We start from the raw sequence: 26,061 nt of genomic DNA, 5'->3' as shown, positions 1-26,061 counted from the left end.
ACCACGAGCATTAGAGTACTGGCAGAAAACAGGGTATTCCAGAGATTGAGGTACTAGATTGGAAGACATGGCATTCAAGTTCCCTTCCCTGCCAGCCTCATCTAAAAAGAACTGTTTCTGACATCAAAGTACTAAATTAAGCCTGTTCTTGTCCACACCCTATAGGAATGGGGCAGGTGAGAGCAATCTATGTGAAATACCTGGGGAAAAAAAATGAAGATATTGAGTCAGTACTGACAGCTGTCTTTCCCAAAGGCAACTCAGACGTCGAAGGGTGTCTGTGCTCACACAGGACACCACCAACCATGGCACAGCAATGCAGACTTGCCCAAATGACTTCTGGCAAGTCTAAATCCCAGGCACAGAAATTGCCCAAAGGGGTGCCTTAGACCCTGCATGACCAAACCACATCTACACTGTTGTACTGCCTGTCTGTTGGACAGAGTCAAGACTACACAAGATTTTGCTGGCTTACACGAGCAGCTTCTAAAATGTCACTTTCTGGAAGCCCAGCTCACACTGTAGCCCATTCTGTTGCTCTCCCTGAAATACACTCTACTGGCCATGCTGGAGATAAGGTACTGAGTTAATGTATTTTTCAGCTGAGGCAGAATGGCTGTCCCTGCACACATAGGGAGAAAAAAAAATTAATTATATGAACTAGAGAGAAGGAGACTTAAGTCCATTTTAGAAATGGCAAACACACAATTTCCAAAGGTCGCAGCTTACTTACACTTGAGATCCTTTATGCTATATGGGAAAAGCACAAACTGTGATCTGGTTATTGCCAGATAAAGGTTTTTCTATTGAAAATGGATCCTTGAGAGCACTGCTGGCAACCTGTACTTACGTGCAGCCACGACATGTTCCGATGATAGTTCTCCTCCATGCCTGTGTTGCTCAGTACCTCAGGTTCAATGCTGGGTTCGCTCGCACTCCAAGGGCTCCCTTCTTCAAAAGAAAAATACCCAAAATGTTGTTGTTTTTATTGTTCCCTATGTGTTTTAAGACTAGGGACAGCACTTGTAAGCCAGGCCAGCCTTGTGGGAACAGATGAGAGTACACAGAATATGTCACACTGGAAAGACTGCATCTAGACATCCCTCCCCAGTTCTGTGCTGGCTTGACACTTACAAGAACTATTTGGACTTGACCCATAGGCCATCTTGTCAGTAGCAAACATTTGTCCCTCCATTTTTATTTTTTTTTTGCTTGAATGGAAGGAAAATGGATAATTCAAAACCATCATAAACAAATTCTTTGCACCGTTCAGATGCTGCAAGTGGTTGGTTTGGTGATCTGCATTGACTGGGCTCTGTGGTTAAAAATGTCAACAAAAATCCAACCAGAAGTGGCATCCAACTGGAAATGCCAACAGGAAAAGTCCCTGCTAATTGCCCATAGAAACTGCTAATGTCATGGGGATGAAAGGGGAAAAAAATCCTGATTCTAGCACACTAGAACACTTCAGAACTCAGCCAAGGGAGAGACTTCCCTGAGAATTTCACTGACCCCTTTGTTTCCCCTAACCACTTCATACCTTATGGGCCTCCTATAAAACTAATACTAGTGATATTAAGAGCTGGTTGGAGATGACTTTTGGTTTACCCTTTTTCTCTTCTTTAAGTGAACTGTAACTCATCAAAGTTTATAGAATTGACAATCCCACTTCTCCATGTTCTCCTACTGAAGCATCTTTTGGGCAACATAAAAATGACCATTAAACTTGGGAGGTTATTCCAGCTCCAAATGTATCCACAGTTTTTGGTTAACACTAATAGGGACGGGAAACCCTTCAATTTAACTTTGATGGAGATTTCACAGAGTAGGATGCACATCTTGTTTCCATAAGATAAATGTACAGACATGCATCTTTTAAATACTCAGGAAAGCAGCCGTAAACCACAAAAATAGATGTATGTGCCAGTATGTAGAAATATAGTATGCAACATGTGAATGTTATGTTCTGCATATAAGAATACATGTTCTACATGTCACTCGACATGCATATGACATCATATCCAATGGAGAATATGAAGTACATGCCTAAATATATATGTGTTTATATATATACATATATATATATATACACACATATAGCCAATCTGTTGCTATGGACAATAAAATATCATATATACATACCACTTCATGTATTCATGATATCCTGTGATTTATAGGTGTGTGTAGATACACAGGTGCATGTGCTCCCTACAGACAGCAAGCGTTCAGCTGGCAGGCCAGCATTCTAAGAGCTCATGCTCCAACACGGTGCTGAACTGACAATCATGGAGCTGACACTGCACCCAGGATTTGTGCCGTGCTCCTCCCAGGCCCTAGTCCAGGCAGCCCCTGAAGAGAGCTCTAGATTTTTCCTAGCCTGCAGAGGTGGGGATCTCTCGTCATTTCTAGCTCTGCTGCAATCACATCAAGAGTTTAAGGTCCTTCCTACTGTCCCCTCCCTTTCCACCCACTCATCTAAGTTACCTATATCAGTGACAGTGTCCCTGCTGTGGGACAGCTGCAGCTCCTCATTCTCAGACTCTGAGTCCTGCCGTGATAACTTGGTGCTCTTTAGGCTGCCGGCCCGGCGAATGCTGGAAAGGGAACCCCCCTTCTTCACCCGGAAACTGCGGGTTCCTTTAATCTGGAGCAAGCGGGAGCCTCCTATCCTGATCTTCCTGCTGGGAACTGTATTAAAAGAATAAAAGAGGACTTTTTTCCCCTTAATTTTTCCCCATTTAAAAGAGAAAGAGATCCTGGCCCTCCCCGCCCTCCCAACCCTTTGCTGCCAGCCTGTATTGCAGCGTCTTGTGCCAAGGAATATGGGGTGAGAGGCTCCCTCCACAGCCAACGCCAATGCAGCTCGATCGATCAGGGAGTAAAGATGCTTCACAAAAATGTGTTCAACACCTCATATCCTGGAGATCTGGTACATCACCTCAGATGTACAGGCCTTGTCTGTATTTGGAATTAGCCCTTTTTCAACCACCAGCAAGTAGAGTAATCTGCGCTAACAGAAACCCAAAGCATGGACAAGAAAATCCTACAATTCACACCAATTTGAATCATTTCCTGCCAGGAAGCAGTATCTGCCCAATGGATGTAAATTGCAGTTTTCTTTGCCAGTCCTTAGAGTTTGCATTAGTGCAGCATTACCTCTTGCTACGGATAGCTGGCTGAATCCCAAGCATGAACAAGGCACCTTGGACAAACCTATTTTCCCATGGGCTTGGGTTCTGTAAACCTCACTGAGCTCTGTAGTAGGATCAATGATTTATTTACACAGCATGTGTGACTGCAAGAGGGGAGTCTGCAAGGCTTCTTTGAAGTAAGGGTTGCATAAATCCGTGTCTCTGCATGTTACTCTTCATCATTAGAATGCTTTAGAGGAAACAGAAGCACGTAGATCTTCTCCTTCAGACAAATCAGCAGCTTTCAGGCATTGACAACATCCATTGACACTCTGCATTTTTGATGAGCACAGACATGGAATGGTTCAATGTTTAAAGCACCAACTGTTTGCACTTTCATTCTCCTCTTAGTTCAAAGGCAGTACATGGCAGTATGTCAGTCCAAATGTTGCAACACTCAGTCATTTTACTGCAGATCTAACCAGGCAAGGCCACGTGTGATCAATTACCTTTGGTGTGTGGTTGGGAATGAACAGCACAGAGCTTTTTGGATACTATGGGTAAGCAAAATATTTAAATAGAATTGTATTTTGGCTTCAGGATAAAGCAAATACACCTTTACTCCTGAGATTGTCCCCAGCTGCTCCAGAATGGAATTCCCACTCCCATTTCCAGTGGCTAGCATCCTGGTCAAAGACAGCTGGATATGTTTCGGGAGCTACCCTTCAGTCCTCACAAATCAGTTGGCAAACTACTGCTGAGTGACCAAAGAATCTCCTTCCAAGTGCTAAGACCATGCTAAGTTCCTTAGCAATCGCTACTGCTTGAATAATGTTCACATCAGCTCCACGAACCCCAAACTGCTTAAGTGCATGTAACTACATTTCATGAAGTCTGCAGAGTCCCATTTTGGCACCCAAAGAGTGGTCATCTGAGAGCCTGCATCTACCTAGCTGTAATGTCTGTATTTCAGACCTACCTGGAGCAGATTCTATACAGTAAACCCGTGGCTTTTGGTTAGCTGCTAAGCCATGCCTGGGGGGAGCAATGAGAGCAAAGTTTTTAACACTCCAGAAAAATGAAGGGAAACATATTAGTACTCATCAAAGAGTTTGAGATAAAGAAACCTCTCACTACAGGCAAGAAAAATTTAGTTACATTCACACAACAACGTTTTCTTATCTAGAAAAGTGTAGATTATGAAAGATGCCTCTACATCTGCAGGGTTTGGCCCAGGTGGATTCCCAGAAGAATATGCTGTGGCCAAAGGAAAGAACATAATTATTGTAATTTTTAAATATAACATTATTTTTCATTTATTAAGCTTTTAATATACTGGAATTACATTTTTGCTAAGGTACATTAGAATTCAACCTTCCTACTGTAGTCACTTTCCCTGTGTCTAAAATGCAGTAAAGAGGCAGTTTTAGTAAAGGATAACTATGTGACAGCTTAGGGAAAAGACAAAATGGAAAGAAAATTCAAATAAAACCACAGGGAAATGTAGTTTAATGGAGAAAAGGGTGCAGAAAGTCAATACTATCTTTGCAAAAATACATTACGCCTATAGCACAGTAACATGCAAAGGAAAAGCTAAGTCAGCATTGTCTCTAAGAAAAAAAGGATAGTTAGAGACTTTCCACCAGCATTTTCCAGCAGGACTGCCTGCTTGAAGTTATTCTCCCACTCAGGGAATGTCCCAGAGGGCAGGACTGTTCCTTGAAAAGCTTAAAAATGGTTTCAAGCAATTGTTACAACTATCCTAAAAAAAAAAATGCCAACCCCAATCCAAACTTTTTCTCATCTAAATAGGCAGAGACCTCGTACCCCACACATCTTAAGACTATCAGACAGACCAAAAGGCTGTCAATATGTCAAGAGTAGACAAAAAGAGGCTGAACATCAATTTATCCAGCTCACCTTTCTTAGGTGGGTCTGCACAGCAATAACTGGCCCACTAGACACACAATTTTGGGGAAAGTGTTGCACCACACAAGAATTGGAAGCATTTCTAGTATTTTCTCCAGTAATTATGGCAAGGTCACAGCTGAAAACAACACAAACTTTATCCAAAGCCTGTAGAAGTCAATAAAAGCTCCTCCAAACCATTAATAGACATTACAGTTCTGAGAGTAAAACCAGTCACAGACCCCACTGTAGTGAAACAATCATTAAACATTTATCCTTTTCAAGCAATTATCAAAATTATCATTCAAATCCCTGCACCTGTAAATTACTACTACAAGATAGAATGTAAATAGTTCTAGGAGATTTGTTAGAAGGTGATCTAGAGGTATCTGGCAGTTTAATCTCTAATTGCAAATACACACAATGACTATATTGTATTGCAACACTTGTACCATCAGATAGAATGTGAGTCTTGCATGAGATGGCTCAAAAAATGGAAACGATCTGCTATTCTCAGCAAACACAGTGAGCTTGAAGTCTGCTTGTACAGTATAGAGTATGTTGGTAACATCAATCTGCTAGCCATCAAAAGCCACACAGTGTATTTTTCATGTGGTAGCAAAGAATTCAAGAGACCAATCACACTAATTTGTTGTGATGCCATGACTTCCAAACCCGTACAGATTTTCCACAGGAAAAGACCAATCTTCCCTTCTGTCTGTGATTTCCCCAAAGTTAAAAACTGATCAGAAAAAAAACAAACACCACTTTTGATCTTTATTTTTACAGTGAATCAAATAGTGATGCTTCTTCTCTCAGCATCCTACTAAGAGACAGTTTCAAACAAGGCTTGCTCCTTTTTAGCAATTGTGCAAAGCTTTTATCAATTTCAGTCATAGCACTGTTTTATAAAATTTGACATCTTTGCTTCTCACATTCATTATACTGAACCCTGAAGGCCAAAAGCATCTCGGAAATGATTTAAAGCCACGTGACTCCATGGCTGCCTGCTTTTTAACACAGTCTATGCAAATGAAAACACAAAATCAAGCGCCACTTCACAAGCCCTGAGAATACAAAAGCCTTATTGTTCTGACAAACCTTTTTTCTCCTCGAAGCCAGCCTCAGATTTGAGGGTGTGGCTGCTGCTGTGTAGGGAATCCTTTGAATCTTCATTTTCATCCAGAACCCCAGCAAAGCTGATCTTTCTCTCATACCTGTGTCGGTCCATCTCAGGATCCAGACGCAGCCTGCAGCTCTCCAGATCCTGTAGCAGAATGGAGACCACACAGATGTGCCAGCAGTATGAGCTCCCACTGCAACTAGAGAAGCTTCACAGAATTCACAGAATAACCATGTTGGAAGAATCCTTCAAGATCAGGAGTCCAACCTATGCACCAACACCTCAACTAAGCCATGGCACCCAGTGCCACATCCAGTCTTTGTTTAAACACATCCAAGGATGGTGACTCCATCACCTCCCCGGGCAAACCACTCCAGTACTTTATCATTCTTTCTTTAAAAAACTTTTTTTCTAATATCCAACCTCTAGTTTCCTTCATGTGGCTTGAGACTCTGTCCTCTGGTTCTGTCAGTGCTGCCTGAAGAAAGAGACCGACCCCACCTGACCACAACCATCTTTCAGGAGTTGTAGAGTGATAGGGTCACCTCTGAGTCTCCTTTTCTCCAGGCTAAACACTCCCAATTCTTCAGGAAGAACGGCTTCAGATGGGGTACATTAATCACACCTAAGCCAACTGCTTGACCTTGCAGCAGGCTGAGCCACCTGCCAGGATGGAAGAGCTACCAATCACAGAATTGTTGGGATTGGAAGGGACCTCTGGAGATCGTCCAGTCCAACCCCCCTGACAAGTCAGGGTCACTCAGAGCAGGTGACACAAGAATACATCCAGGTGGCTTTGGGATGTCTCCAGCTGTGAGCAAAAGGAGCTTGTATCTGCTCCATGATCAGTAAAAGGCTTTGGGTTAAACTTCAGTCAGGACCGTGGCACTCACTCAGCCCACAGCCTTGACAAGTCTGCCTGCTCTCTTGGTAGTTAAACTAGCTCACCAAAGCTAGTTCAGTTGCAAATGTTTCACTTCTTCAGGGCTTCCAAGGCTGTGCTCCTATCTATGGAACAGACTATCTCCCTACAAACACCAATGGAAGTGAGATTTGCTCTACTGAAATTCCAGCTTTATGGATCATAACATTACGTACCTGATCTTAGAAAGGAAGCATCACTCCAAAAACACAGACTTAATATTTTAATCTGGATTATTGTTGCCTCTTTTTTTTTTCCTCTGTACAAAGTTAGAAGCAACAGTCTATGGCCATTTTTTCTTACAGACTCTTGCATAATGTGCCCCTGAGGCTTCTTTCAGTTACAGCTCACAGAATAATTCCTCCTCCTTGTCTCCCATACACAAGTCTAGAAAGCAATTAACCAGTTGCACTTCTAGCTCACATAAAAGCACTAATTTCTGTTGACCTCCATTATCCAACATATTCTTAGTTCCAAGCCTAACTACTTAATTATATGAATTCTAAACCATGGCATTATCCTGCTTGTGGATGCAGTTATTTATTATGCTGTAATAGAACCAGTGTGTTTAAGGAGGACTTTGATTAATTTATTGTTTTTTAAAATTGTCCTTCTTGCATACCTTGGGGCTGAGCCACTTCATCAGAGGTCATCTACAGCCTTTGGACTCATTTTCAGAACCTAATTATAATCCTATCCAGATAAATTGGCCTGTCAAGCATAATTGCCATATTGCCATGACTAAAATCTGATCAGTCATTAACAAAAATCAGGACTAAAATAGTAGGGTTAAATCCTTCATGGAAATTTAGCTTATCTATTTTTTTTTCTTCTTTATAATTTTTATTCTGATTTCTCAAAGAAATTTGGCTTAAAAGCTGAGACCATGTCAGCCATTCAATTCTCATCCCATTCCATGCTAACCACCTCTGAAGCTAAGGGTCAGAGTCAACTCAGCTTGTCAACAGATGACTGTGTGCATGTGTTTTTGAAACAGCAGGCTAAAGGCAATGTTAAACCACAGTACTAGACATAAGAAAATCCACACAAGAATGGATCACTGAAAATCAGTCTTCATGTGTTCTGCTATTCACAGCATTAGTTGTCACCTAACTGGTTGTTTAGCTTACTGTTTATGCCAAGATTTGCCTGTTCATTTGAGTCTCATGGAGATTTTTTTTTCATTTGCTTCTTTGTCCCCAAGCTCTTTCCTTTCTTCCCATTCTCCCTGCAATTCTCTGGGTCTGACCCAAACCAACCTGCAGTTTTAAAGCTCTGGCAAATTCTCTGCAAACCATTCTGCTCCTTTCCCCTAACTGCCTTGTTCCAATCTCTGGCCATTGCTCAAAAGAGAGTGAGCATTTCAGCTTGTCACTTTCTAAAGTCTACCTCCCACACTTCCCAAGTCCCCCACCCCTTACTTCCTCAGAAACTTAGGAAACTTTCTTTAAATTCCAGCAGCACATGTTGTGCTTCCATGGTCTTACCTTCTTAACCAATACATCTCATGTACCCTGATCATCTTCTACGCAATGGTTCCTTTCTCCCTGCAGAGATCCACTGCAGTTTTTACCCCACTCTACCTCTCCTCAGAGCCTGGAATCTGTGATTCTGTGGACAAAGCCCTCTCCAATGCGTGTGGCCCACTTACCACAAGAGGCTCGGTCCGTGGTCTGGGCATGTAGGGAAAGGTCTCCCGAAGGAATGTGGTTATCTCCAGGAGAAGCTGACAGGCTGCCATTTTTAGTGCAAAAGGACAACAACACTTGGTAGGATTCACAGTGCCTAGGAAAGAATATTTCTGTCATGAACAAGGAGTTAATACAAGATCTGGAACCAAGAGGTGATGGACATTGTCACATATGGTGCACGATGCAAGCCGCACTGAAAAGCAGAAAACCCCACACTTCTGTGCTACTTTTCCTACACTAAAAGAAACAGAATCAATCAAATAACAAACCATGTATTTACCAGCACATGAAGTAATACTAACATTTATATTACATTGATATAATTCTATTCTATTCTATTCTATTCTATTCTATTCTATTCTATTCTATTCTATTTTTATTATATAATCAATAATTATATTATATTGTATTCGATTTTATAATATATTAATTATATATTATATTGTATTACCTATTATATTGGACTGCATTATATTGAAGTAACACAATAGTTGACTACAGTATATATTATAGTATATTATGTTGAAGTGCCTACTGAACTAACAATAAAATTATGGCATTTTGTATACATATCATTTAAGGCTAATAAAGGTTAAGAAGTAGATACCCTTCTTTTCCTTTTCAGTTTTGCATTCAGTCAAATCTTTTGCAGTTGTATAAAAGAACCACTTTCAAATATCTCAATTATCTCAAAATAATGTAGTTATGACTAGCTAGTAAAGAGATACTTCTCCTATTAATTCCTACCCTGATAACTGGAAAAGATAGCCTCCTTTGAAGTTAGGCTTCTGTAATTGTACAAGCAATCCAGGTGCTATATCACTGCCCAAAGTGGGCCTTTATGCAGTGCTAAGAACAAATCCAGAACCACAGGAAGAGAAAGCAGAAGATAAACACTACATCCAACAGGGAACAACAGTACAGGCAGTCAAGCACCAGAAAATTACAGCACATATGTATACACAAATGGTGTCTAAAGAGCACACAATGTTTGTTACCACCTTCACCTACAGCTACAACAGGATGTGTTTTGAGAATTTATTTTGCTTCACAGGGTTTGCTATAACTTGCATGCCCATACAGACATTCAGAATCAGTGATCTGTCACAGCTCTTCCACCCTCATGTACACACAGGCACAAATGCATGTGGTTTCATCATCTTGTTGTTCTACAGATTTTTTAATGATGCTTTTTTTTTTGTTTTATTTCTGCCTGAAATCAAGCACTATACTGAAATCAAGATTTAAAAGCCTTTAGCAGAGCTGTGCCAATTCACATCAGGTGAGCTGACCCTTAAAGGTTCAGAAACAGAAAAGTGGCCGATCTTTAACAAACATTTTGGCAGCAGTAACTGTGAAGAATGGAGTCTGAACCACTTTTGACACTCAGGTGACAGTAAGGCTCAAGAAATAAATTACGACCCTGCTTACAACTGCAGTTTCTGTGTACAGGAATTGCAGGTCACTTCCTGTTTTCCCTTTCCTTTTCCATCCAAGTCTTTCAGTACTGTTACACATCTGTCATGTTTTACACCCAGGCACAAAAAGAACAGGGGAGGAAGCTGGGGTGAAAGTGAGGGACTGGGAAATACAGCTAGGTGGCAAGAAAATGAAAAGAGAAAAAATATTAAGTGCTCCTAAAGCAGAGGTTCTTACAAGCGGGGGTTCTTGTAGTAAAGGGAGTCTCCTTACTGTCATCTAAAAAGTCTTCTTCCTCATCCTCCTTTCTCAGGCGCCTCTTGGTCTCCTCATCATAAATGAGGCCAAGCAGGTTGGCAGGACTCTCACTCTCAGCGTGGCACAGCTCATTGAGGCGGACACCAATTGCCTGCAGATGGAGAAAGAGAAGCACAGGTGAGAATTTCAGCCCAACCAGAATGCCCTGGCTTTATTTTTACTGTCTAAAGGGGAGAAAGGGATGACAGAAGACTAATTGCTATCAAAAATATAACTTATTTCCCTCTTTTTTTCACCAAAAATTTGAAACGTGTCAAATTTCAGGATGAAAACTTTCAGTAAATTTAGTTAAACAATAAACCCCTCCAAACAGGCGGAAGGAGATTAGGTCATTGTGAAGTATTAATTTCTTCCACTTTTCTTTGTTCCTTTGATATATTTAGTCCATAATTTTGCTAAGTCTTTCTGCTGAGAATGTACGTCTTCTGCTTAACAGCCCTCGTGGTGTGGTCAGCAAACTCCAGGTAAAGGTGTGTTAGCAAGGAGATTGCTTTCCTGCTAGGACGCTTGAGAGCTCTTAAGAACTGTCTTGATTTTCTTTGCCACACATACATGAGCACAGATAAGTATGTGAAATTTTATCCTGTGAAATAGTCACTTTGTGAGGGAAGATATGTTTTAAATTACAGACTTTTCAGCAGCTCTATTCATTTAGCCTTTTTGAGTATGGGATAGTTTTAGACAAAGATAATAAGGAGGTTTTCTAAATATTTTACAAGTCAGAACTGATGGTCCTGCCAGCACTACATAATTTTCCTGCCATGGCTGAAGTTACACAGAAATACATAAATGGTCACTTTTTATAACTATTCGTGCTATTAAACTCTTCCTCTGAAATCCAGCAACAGGGGAAAGGGTAGACACTACTACATAGAGAGAATAAGGTGATATTGTTGTGGTTTGCCTGCTGACACAAAGCTGTCAATCTCAGCTATCTCTGAGCCTGCGCATTCCTAAAGGAACTGCACATGTCTCAATTTTTTGCCTTTCATGTTTCAGGCATTTAAAGGGAGAAATGTTCTGCATGTTTGTCCATAGAACACTAATTTATCACATATTTATGCTGTGTATCCCACCCTAATGTTAAAGCAGTAAGATGTAATGCCACAGCTTTCCATTTAATGAGCACTGAATTCCTGATATGTGTTTTCTGTATTTTTGGTTTTCTAGCAAACAGAGAAGCAAAACCAAAAGTCCTCTCAACAGAAGCACTCAAAGGAAGTGACAAACGAACACAACCAAAATAGATTTAACATTGTATTACTTCAAAAGACAGCAGAACATATCAAGTCTTTTGATTCAAAAGGTTCATCCCTGCTATGGGCAGTCCAAGTCTCACCTGCTGTGGAGAGGGTTCACCACTGTGATTCTCTGATGGTTATTAGGGAGGCTGTGGGTAAATAAATTCTTCTGGCCTTCACTGAGAAGGATCAGAGATAAGAGTAAACAGCAAGAAAACTTGCAGGAAAAGAAAAAAAAATCCACACTCTAAAACTACTCTCCAAATCTTATCCTGCCTTGCAGACAGTAAATGTAAGGATTTTCCCTTTTGAAATGCTCCTAAACAGCAGCAAACACACACTAGTCTTAAAATGGAGACTATATCCAGATAAGTCTTATGATGCTATTAAAGTTAAGGGGAAGACAATTATGCTAAGTTGCCTATGATCAGATTTCCTTGTCTCCTTTCTTATGACCTTGAATCACATGGTAATACTTTTGACAGTATGAAAAGAAACCTTCCTGGACTCTTTCCAGGTGAGGTATATCAGTTACTAAAAATGATAGCTGAGGGGGAAATCTAACTGGCTTCTAATAGTTACTGTCTTTCTTGTTTTCATTTTTTTTAGAGTCTGAGAAAAGGGAGTGTCTAGAAGCATAGCATCTACAAACAGATATGGATAGTTCTAGCTCTCTGAAAGCATGCAAAAATTCAATGACTATGTAATCCTATGCACTCCACTTAAAAGGAAAAGGAGTCAGGCTAAGGCAGTGACTCCATGGACTAGAGAAGCAAACACCTTCACCCTATTTACTTTTTCATGGGACTTTGGTATTTGTGCTGTTATTAAGATAGTCTCCTGTGTTTGAGACTTTACCAGAGAGTAGGATGACCAGGTAGCATTTTCTGAGTTAGCTTTAGGAATGGAAGGAGAAGATCTGCAAAGATACTGAGCTCAGGTTCTAAGACCCAAGTTGGATTCTCCTCCAGGACCGTTCTGTGGTGGGAATGTATTGATATGGTCAGCTTTATTTTGAGGCTCCTTACAATGTGCTCCACTGAGAAACACATGTTGGTTTAACCTACAAGAATTCAAGTCAGCAAGGCAGAACATGATTTTTAAATTTCCATAAGCATTGGATTTTACGTCTTCTTTTTCTGGGGGGGATAGGAATCATGGTGCTCACTGTAAAAAACACTGGTTTTTAGAAGATGTGAGAAGCACAAAGCTCACTTCCAGAAAGACATCTGAAACCAGTCAAAGGAACTTCTCCCACTATTTTGAATTGTGAGAAATGAGCTGTATACATGTCAGATGTTCAGCACTTATATCCTAGGGGCTTTACAAGGAAATTGCATGTGGCATTCACAGGGGCAGATAAGAAAATTGCCTCCTTCCTGCATGGTAAGAGATCACAATCAAATAAAACTTGAAAGAGTCAAGTGTCAAACAAAAAGAGACAATTCTCTATATGATTCATAGTATCTCTGTAGAATTCCTTGACAAAAAATTGTAAGTGCCAACAGTCTGTATGGATGCAAAGAGAAAAACCCATTACTAAATATACAGCTCCACACCTAGTTCAAGGAGCCCTAGGCTAAATATATTTGGAAGTAATAAAAATAGAAAGTAGTATCACAGCCCACATTTTCCCTCTTCCTTAGCCATTCACATATGAAAAGTGCTGGAAAAAGGAGAATGGACCAAAGAGATCCTTGGAGAGAACATGTCTTAGCAAAGTCACTTCCCTTAGGAGAAGGGGGGATCCTGGCAGGCTGTGAAGTGCAGGTTGGAATGAAGGCTTCTGAATCCCCATCCTACAGGGACTGAAGTCCTCTGTAGGATCCAATTACCTTTATATTTTGCCATATTTTTTAATGTAAGCAGAAGAGAAACCAACACTTACATCTCCCCACTGGTAGAAGAGCTTAGCTGCATTCCACTGCAGCTTCTGGTTCCTTTTGTTGCCCACAATAGGAGAACGGCCACGGGACAGGCCTTTCTTAGTAATGTTCACATGGTGGCCCTTCATCCACTCAGGCCAGTTGCCACGATTGCAGCGGTGGACAAAGCGCGCGCACTCAAGGAACAGGGCCGCTCGTGCCACCACAGGAGCTTCCTGAAATGTTTGCAAAAAAAATCACCTTAAAAGCAAAAAACACATTGGACAAGCTCCCCGAACATTAGAGTATTCTGTGCTTTAAAAATTGCTTTGCAAGCTTGCCAAGGAGTCACACGGTACGAGCAATGTCTCCATAAAAAGCTGACACCAGAGTCTCTCTGCGTAAGTCTCACCTCTTGAGCTACTAAAAGCAAGCTCACAAACACTGAGCAGTCTTGCTCAATCCAAACACTGGAGGGGCAGAAAGAAACATAATATAAACTTTGAAATACAAATACTTATTACACCCCTCTGTAATGTTCTCCTTCAGAACCCACCTAACTGCAAAAGCAGAAGCGTGCATCTAGCACTGTTACTGCACAAACAATTCAGGTTTTAGCTTCACCTTTGCTACTGAGGTTGCAAATATTGCAGCAGCAAATGACACCATGGCCACACAAATACTAGCATTTGTCACTTTAGGTTCTGCTTCTGAATCTTGGGGATGAAAGCATAAACGGAGGCTTGTTAAAACTAGGAAAAGCACTATTTTTCAGTTATAATTAATATCTGTGGAGACGGAAATACATTATTCTGGTGTAAGTCAACAAAATGTCACTGGCCAAATTTCAGTTGCCTTAGCAAGTGTCAGGCAATTCAATACTGAAATAACAACAGGTAGCTGAGTTTTGAAAGGACTGACTCATTTCCAGAGGAAAATCCTCCTGTCCCTGCCTTAGAAAAAAGTCACTTTAATGGGAGAAATTATATTGAATGTATCTCAGCTTGTATTAAATCATCCAGCAGGACAAATGTTAGACCAATAAAGAATGCTTCTGAAACTTCCTGAAATGTTCAAAAAACAGACACAGTAATTTTGTTTCCTAAAGGGTAGCTTCGACTCAGGAGTAGCTTTTTATCCCAGCAGTCTAAACTGCCAAAATAACATCCTTACAGAAATGGAAAGAGAACTAAAAAGCTAATGGTTCTACTAATTTCCATTTAATTTTCCCCTTTCTTGCTGCAACTTCCACAACCAAAACTCCTGCAATCAACAGTTTATAAAGCTAAGAATACAGCAATGCTTACAGTTTACCAGCTGGCTTTACAAGGTTCACTAACAGCAATTTCACAGAGTACAAACACGTTACACGCTTTTAGATGCTGACAGCTCTAATGAAATAATTCAAGCAGATCAGCAACTACTTATAAAGAAGGGCTTGTCAAATGTGGTCTATAAATACTAGACAGCCCCCGAGACCCTGTAAGATGATGTGTTAAGATTAATAAATAAAACCTCCAAGAGTGTTTTAATCAAAAATTGAAACCAAAAAATTTTGGATCAATGCTCCTAAAGTTTGATTTAAGAAATTACTAACACAACATCCATTTGCAGCTTTTGCTCACATTTTAAAAACATTGGAAAAAAACAAACAAACAAACAAAAAAAACCAAAAGCTGTTCTCTTGATAGGAAGATTTAAGCTGACAGGATGTTCTGATGAAGAAGGCAGAAATCTGAATGAATCTAAATGCAGACAGTCACTACCCAGAAACAAAACAAGTATCTAACACTGGAAAAACATTACAAACTACTACTGGTTGATCACATGCAACACAGAATAGTTGAGGATTTTATTCTTTTATTCTCACAAAGTAAAACCTTAACCATGGAGACCTACATGAAGAGATAACGCCCCAGCCTTAGTCTACTATTGGTTTAGTTCACTAGCAATGAAGGAAAAATTTCTTAGCATACTGGAATCCTGTAAAGAAACATGTTGTAAACATGATGAAAGCACGCCAACTACCACAATTAAAGGAGGATATGTAGGATGGGGGGCAAAGGGGAGGAGCAGGATTAGTTAAAAATCACTATATTATTTTAAAAACTACTGCAAAGACCTCCTGTATGAAGGGCTTTCTGAACATGATAGGGCACAGGCTCCCTGTGATTGCTTACCTGAGGCTCTGAGAAACCTGAAGCAGCAGCAGCAAGAGAAAGATGAAGATGTGACAGAATGAACAGAGATGGATTCACACAACAGAGAAACACATCACAAATGGAGAGAAATTAATCAGGCAGGTGATGTGTAGCTGAAAAGAACACAAGTTACCGTGGTCACTGTCAAAACCTGACACAGCAGCAATACTCTCACAAATCTGTCCATGCCTATGCAACTGTTCACAAGTCCAGTATTAACATTAGACCTATTGTTTTGCACCTTGAAAATTGCTCTTCTACTGTATAAATTTACATTAATTAACCAGTTTATTAACAATTCAAATCATCTCAGTGAATTTTTTTCAACAGAAAACCTGGTTTGTTCTAAAGAGCAAATGACCTGGGTGAAAGGAACCAAATACATAATGATTTGGAATTTCACAGCATCGCATTACTGTTCATGTAAACCTGATTCTGCAGTTTTATTACTAGAGTACTTATGTCCAGTTTTGTTTCCAAGAACAATGACTTTTATGACACTAATCAACCAGTGGTAATTTTCCTTGAGTCCCTTCTTAAAGTTTACATGGCACTTTGAGCAAAAATTGATTTTTGGCTCTGTTCTCTTCAAAACAGAAAAGAAAGGAACATAAGACCAATAATATACTTTTAACTGATGCCAAGGTAAATTTGAATAAAAGGTGCTGACTGGGTGGCTCTGATTTGTCTAAGTAAAAGTGAGTCTGACATAAAATTTGTCATAGCAGGTACATGAAGACATGTTGCAAGTAATTTATTAATCAGTGTCTTGGACAATTGCCTGTTTCAATTAGTTCAGACCTCTCTGATTATATCTACAAAATGGTCAAGTACAATCCATGACATAGTTATTTGGTTTTGCTCCCAGTCTTTTACTCTGGGACCTGTTTGTAGCAATCTCTGACTTCCTTCCCAAGCATAAGCACTTCTACAGAGAAATATTTCTGTCACAGAAACAGGAGCATGGGAACACAGTCTGCCTAAGATCCAGGGGGACATGGAGTCAGGACATTGACAAGTATTCTTGCAGTTTAGACTTTGCTTCTACTGTCCCAGTACTTTGTGGGTCATCTCAAATACAATCCTCCTAGAAAACAGTACACCTATCACATTTCAACAAGGATAAAAGATTTACATGTTACAACAAATAAGCTCATACATCTTATTGGAAAATGTAATGCTGGCAGGTGTCACACAATTATATTGGTCAGAGAAAAGCTGGCCATTTACAGCAGTCTAATTAGGATACTTCAGGTAACATAGTTACACAATCCTAGAGAGCAGAATTCAACAGGAACATAAGCATAGACTGAAAAATCCAAAAGTAAATAAATTTTACTATTGCAAAGTCTGGATTTAAACTGGGGACATAAAGAGGAAGCTGTCTGCAATGTATCAATTATCACTGAATGTTTGCACAGCCATATATTGATTGTAGCTTTAAAAATTTAGTCAATTATGGATTCTGCTTCTAGGAAAATATGTTAACTGCATAGCTACTAAACCTAAGGCAACACTCATTTTAATACACAAACAAATTATAAGCTCCATAAGGATGAATAATTTGTTTCACTGTTCTAATTTCTTTAAACAAGCATCCAGGCTGATCAAAGATTTCAAAGTTGTTATAAGAATAGAATTTTGCAAACCTGCATAAAAAGGCATGCTCAGAAAAATTATTGAAGAACTGGAACTGTTTGCCTTTCATTTTCTAAAGGTTGCCTTAGCAACTAGGCTGGATAAAATGACTTAAGAAGCTTTTCATTTGCATCAGACCTGATTCAAACTATTACTTCAAAAGTCTGAAAACAGAAGTTAAAACACCCATTTTAGGTGTACTCTGCTGACATAGAGTGTGGGAATTTTCCATTGCCATTAGCCAATACAGTGAGATGACAGGCTGTCATCTTTTAAAATATACACTGCATGTGACCGCCTAACTTCTATATATCTCCCATACTTTGTAGACAAAATTCCAACTCAACAGGCACTTGGAGACTCCCAAGGCTATAATTAAAACAAGGCTTCCTTCATCTTTAGCTGAAGACCTTTTAGAAATTCTAATACCAAAATTGTCTCTCAGTGGAATGGAGAGAGTTACATTTTAGTTTGTTAAAGTCAGCTCTGAAGTCAGACCTCGTTAAACACTTCACTCTGACTGGTAGTTTCCAGCTGACTTCATGCATGGGCACAGAGTAAGCTGGTCTGTGCTTAGGCATTTGGGAAATTTTAAAATTAAGTAAGACATTTACAGGCAATAGGGACATAATTGCCAAACCCCATTTTATAATCTGATTTATCAGAACACAGAGAAGTGCACCAGTAGAGGCTCCTGGTGACAAACTTGCTAGGAATGAGCTCTTTCCTGCCCATACACCTCACAATTTACTAATTGTGTTAGTTTAGAATTTGCAAGGGGGTGGAAGACTGGAAGCCTTGAAGACAAGCTGGGTTGCAAGCCACCTTATTGGAGCTTGCTGAGCTCACTGCAGCCCTGACTGCTAAGAGACACCAGGATGGCTACTCTGTCAGCCACTGCATCCACAGCTTCCATCCAGAGGACCAACAAACTCTGGCAGGAGGTGTGGCAAACAGTGAATGGAACCTGTGTTTTTTGGAAGATGGATGAGGACCACTCCAAACAGTAGAGCTAGATGGGAACTGACAACAACAGCAACTCCAGACCAGCACTAATGCAGACGTGCTTGAATGTGCAGACCAAGTGGGCAAGGTTAAGATGAAGATGCAGAGGAGTGGTGCACAGAGCATAACATCCCTACAGCCATGGAGCAGGCAGTGCAGCAAAGGCCAGGGCACAGCACTAGCAGGATGGCAGAGTCCATGGGCCTGAGACCTCCAGCAGCGAGCAAAAAAACTGAATTTGAGCACAAATGCCACAGCAATCACACAGGTGAGAGGTGGGGCATGGGAAGAAAAGGGATAGAGAGCATGTGGATGCCCCGAGAGCAGTGCTTTTAATCTTTTTTCAGCTTGCACACAGCCAAACACTTATGGAAGGAAGTAAAAAGCAGCATGCAGAGAAATTGCTAATATTTGGCTGGTTTTTCATAGCTGTATTTGTCACACTCTTTGCTTGTCACATAAACACCTCACAGAGCCCCACTGGCTCATGAATCACAGGGTGAGGGCCACAGCTTTAGAAATTGGAGGGATTGTTAAAAAACACAACTGCAAGAATAAGAAGGAAGGAGATACAGAATATCAGGAAGAAGGGATTGAATTGAGTCACTTCTTTGATTTGCACTGGCAAATCAGCAATATTCACATTTAAAAGCACACACACTCTGATATAATTTTTTTTTCCCACTGACTGGCTCTGGTAACTAATAGTTCAGTGTTGCCTAATGTACTTATAACTCTGTCAGAACTTGAGAGTGGAATTCCTGCACTTCTCCAAGTAGTTATCCAATCTTCAATCCTTATTCTGTAGATTGAGCGGAAACAGAGTGTCTGTGAGAGAAGTACGAAGACAACAATACAAGCTTTGCACTAGCAATCATGTAGTTATGGGGAGCCATGTAATTAAAAAATGATCCATTTTGTCTGCAAACCTGTCCACTCACAGATGCTAAAGCTCCAGCTAATACCACCAGCAGCAGCTGGCATTGCTGTGATGCTTTACACTGTGTCTGTGGGGCACAAAGAGCATTGGTGAAGGACAGTGGACCACCACATATGCACATGCTCTCAGCAGGAAACAACAGACCAATAATGACTTACAAGGTCTAGGGCTGCTGCCAAAATGGAGGCATCGGGGATAGTGCCTGGTTCACAGCAGTTCAGCAGAAACTGAAAGCGCTTCATGCCTTGGCGGATTGCTCCCAGGTTCACAACATTCTTGGATTTTCCTCCTTCTTGTTTGGAGGTCAAGTGATCATCAAAGCTATGGCAACCTAAAGAGGTAGAGAGTACAGAGGGGATGCAGGGAGGGGTAGAGAGAAGGGAACACAGTCTCTCACCAGTAAAAAATGGGGAACAAAAATCTTGATGAGTACAGTCTTAGTGTAAATCCCGTTCTCTCCTTGTGTTATCTTGAAGATAACAGGTTCATTTTTACAATATTTGTGTCTTCAATGAAGCAGACATACAACTAGTCAGATTCTGGCATTGGTCATATTGATTATCTGCCCAGAACAGCTCCACCATGCTCAGTGTGGAAGCCCAGGACCTACTCCAACACAGGTGAATGAGGATGTTGTCCTCCTCCCCACCTCTTTAACACAGATCATCTTGCTCACAGTCTTTTTTTCCTTACTTCTCTATTACCTTTAAGTTTAAAATGCAGCATGCATAACCCTTATTCCTCATGGATCAATTTAGTATTATATCATCCACTAGGACATAAAAATCAGTAGTGAATGTGTAGTCTATGTGGAAATCAAGCACTTTTTTCAGACATACACTTGCAATTACCACAAGAGTAAAGAGAAAAATGCGACTGGACTCAACTCCTAGATACCATCATTCCAGCCTCTCTCCCTTGAAGGCTCTTGTATGCTTTGGGATGGAAAAGAGTTCAGTTCACAAATGAAGATGGCATCCCATCGTGGGGACAATTTTAAACTGTATGTATAGAGTTCACATCATAAATCAACTAATCCAAATTAGCACTTTTGGTGCAGAAGATCATTATGCACTTGGCAATGATAGAATTGAGAGAATGGTAGAAAGACAGAGATTAGAAATAAGGAAAGCTGTTTCAAGGCCAAAGTGTTTGGTCAAAAAAAGAATAGTCAGTTTCTGGGCTTTTTGTCTTTGTCCACAATACTCTCCCTGTTTAGATATGAAAGTACAAAATTTACAGAACACTAAAAGATAAAGCACTGAAGAAGAGAACACTGAGTGAAGAATTCAAAATTGGTTTAAACATTGGTTATTTGAAAGACAAGAGTAAAACCATCAGCTCTACAGGACTTCTTTTGTCTACTTCAGGAAAGAAGAACTGAAACTCAAAGTTCTTTTGGGTGCACTCCCTAGAACTACTTAGAAAGCATTTATGTGCCACAAAAACAGTCACAACAGACAATGTACAACAATGTAGATCTTCACTTTTCCCTTCAAGACAGGTATATCAAATTTCAAGAGACTTCTTTACAAATTCCTTGTCTTTTTTTTTCCTCCAGTGAAACTGTACCTAGTTACCAGCAAACAAAATGTTCCTATGTTGGGAAAATATTCCACTGAAATGGATCAAACAAAGTAGAAAGAACAAGTAGAACACTTACACATGTGAGCAGTCACAAACATCCTTCCCAGCCCTCCTATTTCCTTATAGCTGTTATGCCTTATCTGAGCCTTACTGCTATGACTGCCATAACACTAATTCATTTGAGGTACAAATAAATGTTCCCTATTCAGGGCCCTGTTAAGCCTGTGCCTGTATGAGATAGAGAACAGAAACTTGGCTAAGGCATGCCCCTAACCCACACTATACAGAGCTGGCAGAGCTTTTGTCCATCTGAGCTCAGTGGCATATCTTGCATTTTGTTGAAGCTTTACAAGCCAATTCTTCAGAGGCAGCTGGTGACTGTCTCTTGTTATGCTCATCCTGGAGTAGCCTTGCTGTGATCAGGGCAGCCCTCACTGACATAATTCATGTGACTCAGGCCTCCAGAAGACCTCGCCTGAAGAGCAGAGACCATTTCCCAATGCAGGAGGACACACCAGCTCCTGTCCCACAGTTGCTCCCTCTGTGACCATAAGCTCATCCTTCTGAGCAAGCCTGAGCTGCTGTGCCTTGAACACCCTGACAGCTTCTGTGGTCACTCACAGCATCTTCAGTAAGTGCCCAAAGGAACATTACGGGTCTGCCATAAAAGCACTGTAACTCTATACGTGTCTATGTGCTCTTAATATAGGTAAAAAGAGGTATAGGTAAATGTTTATTTACTTTAAAATAAATATTTTTACACATGAATGTGTAAATATATATGTGTAGATATATGTATACATATGCACACATACAGATACACACACATATGTATGCTTACATACATCTATAACACAGAATTTCCAGTGGTCTACATGACAAATCACAATGAAGATTACAGTTCATAAATGACGTCACAAATTGTTCTATGTTTTATAATTTTTCTATGTAATTTATTTCTCCTTCATCCATTACGTCTTAAATTTTGTCTACTGTTAAAAAACCCAAAAACACAAGAGGAAACACTGCATGGAAAAAACATGAGAAAAGTAATAGCATATTGCCATGAATGACAAAAATGAGAAGGCAGAGAGAAGTTCCAATGTCATGCTTTAGGATCAGATCTTGAGGGATTTAACAGTATCTGCCATTAAAAGACTTTTATTCTCTCCTCATTAAGCACAGAAAAATTGATCTGTGTGGAAGAGAGGGAAGCAGTGGAGATTTGAAGGCTCGGTGTACTGTTCCACTGGGTTAAAAAGTGTCCTGCCATGAACAGGTCTCACACTCATGTCACTGTGCACATAAAAGCACAGACATACACGGGGTAGATACAACTATTTTTGCTCAAGCTACATGGCTTTTGAGTGTCAGAGACCCTTGCAGATACAGTGATAGAGCTTCCTCAACTGTAACAATTTGCCTCATAAACTTTTATTACTCTTGTATGAGCAAGATTTAAAAAATTAATTTTCTACAGCAAAAAATGAGGGTCATCTCACAGGCACACTGCAGAAACAGCTGTGGCAGTCTGTAAAGTTCTCACTGCCCTTCAGCCATTTTTAACCATTTTTAAAATATGGTGGAAGTATTTCACACAAAACAGTGGATGAAGAAATTAATTTCTTCCGTTGCCAGGGAATTCTACCAGACTACAACAACAGCAACCTCACAAAGGTTGCTGTTGTAGTCTGGTAGCATTCTCACAAAGGAACAATACTTTTCATCTAGGAGCTAACTGAAAGGCACCACCATTCACCAATGGCAGATAATGACCAGTTTACAGTGACAGGGTATGCTTTTATTTTGCAATTATCACTTGCCTTAAAAATGCCTTACATTCATTACACTGCAGGCCTGAGACAGGTGATGGCAAAATACACACAATACAATGTCAAAGTGTAATGTCGGAAGAAAACCAAACATAATGCCAGAAAATGTAGCATATTGCAAAACTATAGAAATCATGCTAAAAAGTAAAATTGACTCCTTTTTGTGTGTTTTTGGGAATCTGGTTGTGTTGCCTTAAAAAAAAAGTAATAGAACTTCAAGATACAAGGTTATCCCCCTGACAAGAAGGATGAGCTTTGAGCTGACAATATGAGCATGTCAATGACTGCATGATATCTTAAACCAGATTATACCATGACCTTGTATTATTCATAAAGGCACTTTTCAGACATTGCTGACTTTGAAATACATAACAATTTAGAAAATACACTTCAATGGAAAGGAAAAGGAGTGTTTTTATTATTATGTTGTGTGCTAAGAAAAAGGGACAGCATCCCTAACGAATGATATGCAGAGACTAGACATGCAAACACAGAAGAAAAGAGATAATTACAACAAGGTTTGTGTAGAGTTTTCCATTTCTGTGCTGATATTTGCTAAAACTGTCAAATAGTTACAAATTGAAAAAGCAAAACTAAACAAAAAAACTGATGAAATTGTTGTATTGGACAACAGAAGATTTAGACACCTGATTTTAACTGAAGAAGAGCTTTGAAGCAAGTATTAAATTTTCAAGTGTATTGACCAAATTTGATTTGATTTTAAAAGACCAAATGTTGTATTGTATAATTTATTTAGATAGTCTGATTTTTTTAGAAAAAAAAGAATTACCAGAGCTTTTTTCTAAATCAAAACAAAAGAAAGAAGGAAGGGAAAGAAAACAGTTACAAAGACTAAAATATTAGAGAAGGCTACAATGGAGACAAAAACCATGGAGAAAGCAGGAAAAAAGGGATAGGGGTAAAATACAGAAAGAAATATATTTTTTAAAAAATGATAAAAAGAAAGCAAAAAGGAGACGAGAACCCTGATTTCTAACCATCTTTTTCTTCTGTGTGATGGAGCTTGGATGGGTGTCTTCGGCAGGTGCGCCATTTACCAAGACGCTTGAAGAAATTCTCCTCTTCATCTCGCCCGTTGTCCAGGCCTGCTCCTGGCCCCCCTCCTTCTGACAGCTTCACTGCGCTGGTAAACTTCACCTGTGCAGGGACAGAGGGGCTGGTCAGCCTGGGCCAGAGCAGGGGATCTTGGTTAGACACTCATTGGTTAGACATAAACATCTACAGAAGGGCTGTGAGGGTCACCAGAGTAACACAGCTGGGTCTGGGCACAGATTTACATACGCTGAAGCACTTCATCTTTTAAGCTTTCTGCTTAAAGAATTGGTCTTTCTTGAGAGGCTGTGGAAGGACAAAGAAGGAAAGAGAAGTGTGACCAAAAATTAAAGCTTAAATGTGTTGACAGAGGCTGCACTTCCCTCTCAGTGCAGCAGAGTTTAACCTCATCTTCACCATGAGGTACAGAAGTCCAGTGTCAAATTCCCATGGCTCTACTCTGGAGACTTCTGTGACAGTCTTGTTAGCTGCAAAGTCCATATTGAATAATGGCAGCTAAAACCAGCCAGATCCTGCCTTTTTAAGCTCTCTGTAATCCAGTCTGACACATTTACCTTGGAGCTCTGCCTGATGAAGGAGAGACGGTCGACAGAGCTGATATCCAGGAGATCTTCCACTCCATCAGCCAGGCCAGAGAGGGAGGAGCGCTTCAGCCAATTCCCTGTTACAAAATGAGCCACTCAGTACAAATCTTTCTAGAAGAAACTATTTTTTAGCAACTGCAATATATTTCTCCACAGTGGCCACACTAAGGTGTGGGAATATAAGAGAAAAGCGTAAGGTAACATTTTAGTGTAACGTGTATTAACTACCATGCAAGGCCAGGTCCTGGATATATTCTCTGTCAAACAAATGTTAATTTGGAATATTTCTCTTCTACAGACAGGAACAGTAACTGTGAGATTACAGTACTAGCCTGCTACTTTGGGGGAAAAGTTTCAATAATCTATTTTGACAAAAATATCCCCGGTATCTTTGGCAAATTGCTTACATTTCCTGTTGCCTCAGTTCCACATCTGCAAAATGGAGCAAGCAGCAAATCAGAGCTTCTTTTGGGAGAACATACAGACAATAAGGAACTGTGCTGCAGTATATTTCTTAAGACAGCTATATCTAGCTGTATTTCTCTGCACATGCAATATGTATATAGAATAGAAAGAGACATACATTTACCTATGGGAAGTTTGAGTTTCTTTCGAAGGGAGATCCGTCGGGAGCGAGAGCGGGAGCGCCTGTCTGTGGTGGTTCCAGAGTGAGCAGTGGTGCATTCCGATGTGTCCTGCTCAGATTGACTGCTGGTATCACTCGCTGCACTTTGTGACTTAAACATCTTCCTCCAAAAGTCCTTGCGTCCCAGATTGGCCCCTTGGATTTGCTCATCACTGGAACAGAAGGTATGCAAAGCCTGAACTGCATTTCAGTGAAGTTTGAGTGCTCAGGGAAATGAGACCTCCTTTCTGCAGCCTCCTCCTAACCTCTCTATTGCTTGAGGTTGCTTCATTTTGAATTCCAAATATACTGTTCTTAGAGGGACATAAGCCTGACAATACACTCAGTGTTATTCAAGACATAAAATAATCATATTTTCTATCCTTAGGTACTTGTCCACTGAGGCAGAACGCCATCCCCCCTCTACCACAGAAAGCTCATCTGCTCTGTCCATCAGCTGGTGCACATGGGTGAGATAACCCAGGCCAGACAGATGCCTGAAAGAGAGTGACCTCTGGTTATTATCAGACCCCCAGATGATAATGAACATCCTCCACCTCAAGAGCAAGATGTAAAGAGATAAGTGAGCAATCATTAACTGAGAGGCAGTTGACAACTATAAAAGCTACACAAGTTTCCATGAAGGCAGAAGTCTCATACACACTCCCTGGAAACCTGTAGGGTCTCTTTCCCAAGCTTGAAAACATCTTGGTGGTTACTTCTCAAGAAATTGAGAGCAAAAGATTTTTTGATATATGCCCCACCAAAAACTGGGTGGTAAGATACATTGACTCCTAATATAACCTATTTCTTCTCTAGCTGTAATATAGGTACCTTATTATTATAGTGCACCACATTATTCATCTACTAGTTCTTTTGTTTGTCCTGTGTAGTAAGTAATCTGTTCAAGTCTTATGACAGTTAAATTTTGTGTCTATTAAATAAATAATTCATTTT

At 40.2% G+C, this 26,061-nt stretch overlaps 1 protein-coding gene across 15 annotated transcripts in view; it reads right to left on the bottom strand.

Annotated features, from left to right (window-relative positions):
* Nucleotides 1–26,061, bottom strand: part of UNC80 (unc-80 subunit of NALCN channel complex) — a 127,855-nt gene that overhangs the window by 63,547 nt on the left and 38,247 nt on the right. For 7 of the 15 annotated variants that reach the window (XM_077785173.1, XM_077785179.1, XM_077785174.1 and 4 more), the window contains exons 19-28: nucleotides 25,063–25,277; nucleotides 24,450–24,556; nucleotides 23,820–23,979; nucleotides 19,561–19,733; nucleotides 13,642–13,854; nucleotides 10,432–10,603; nucleotides 8,736–8,869; nucleotides 6,141–6,306; nucleotides 2,485–2,688; nucleotides 851–951 (exon numbers count right to left, since the gene is read on the bottom strand). In XM_077785173.1, the coding sequence (XP_077641299.1) occupies nucleotides 851–951; nucleotides 2,485–2,688; nucleotides 6,141–6,306; nucleotides 8,736–8,869; nucleotides 10,432–10,603; nucleotides 13,642–13,854; nucleotides 19,561–19,733; nucleotides 23,820–23,979; nucleotides 24,450–24,556; nucleotides 25,063–25,277 (1,645 nt within the window). The remainder of the gene's footprint in view (nucleotides 1–850; nucleotides 952–2,484; nucleotides 2,689–6,140; nucleotides 6,307–8,735; nucleotides 8,870–10,431; nucleotides 10,604–13,641; nucleotides 13,855–19,560; nucleotides 19,734–23,819; nucleotides 23,980–24,449; nucleotides 24,557–25,062; nucleotides 25,278–26,061) is intronic. The other 8 variants (XM_077785181.1, XM_077785182.1, XM_077785184.1 and 5 more) reach the window with 6 other exon arrangements.

This window comes from Lonchura striata, chromosome 8, assembly GCF_046129695.1.
Source record: "Lonchura striata isolate bLonStr1 chromosome 8, bLonStr1.mat, whole genome shotgun sequence".
NCBI classification, from domain to species: domain Eukaryota; kingdom Metazoa; phylum Chordata; class Aves; order Passeriformes; family Estrildidae; genus Lonchura; species Lonchura striata.
Note: the sequence above shows the minus strand (reverse complement) of the source record. Positions and strands in the feature narration are given on the sequence as shown.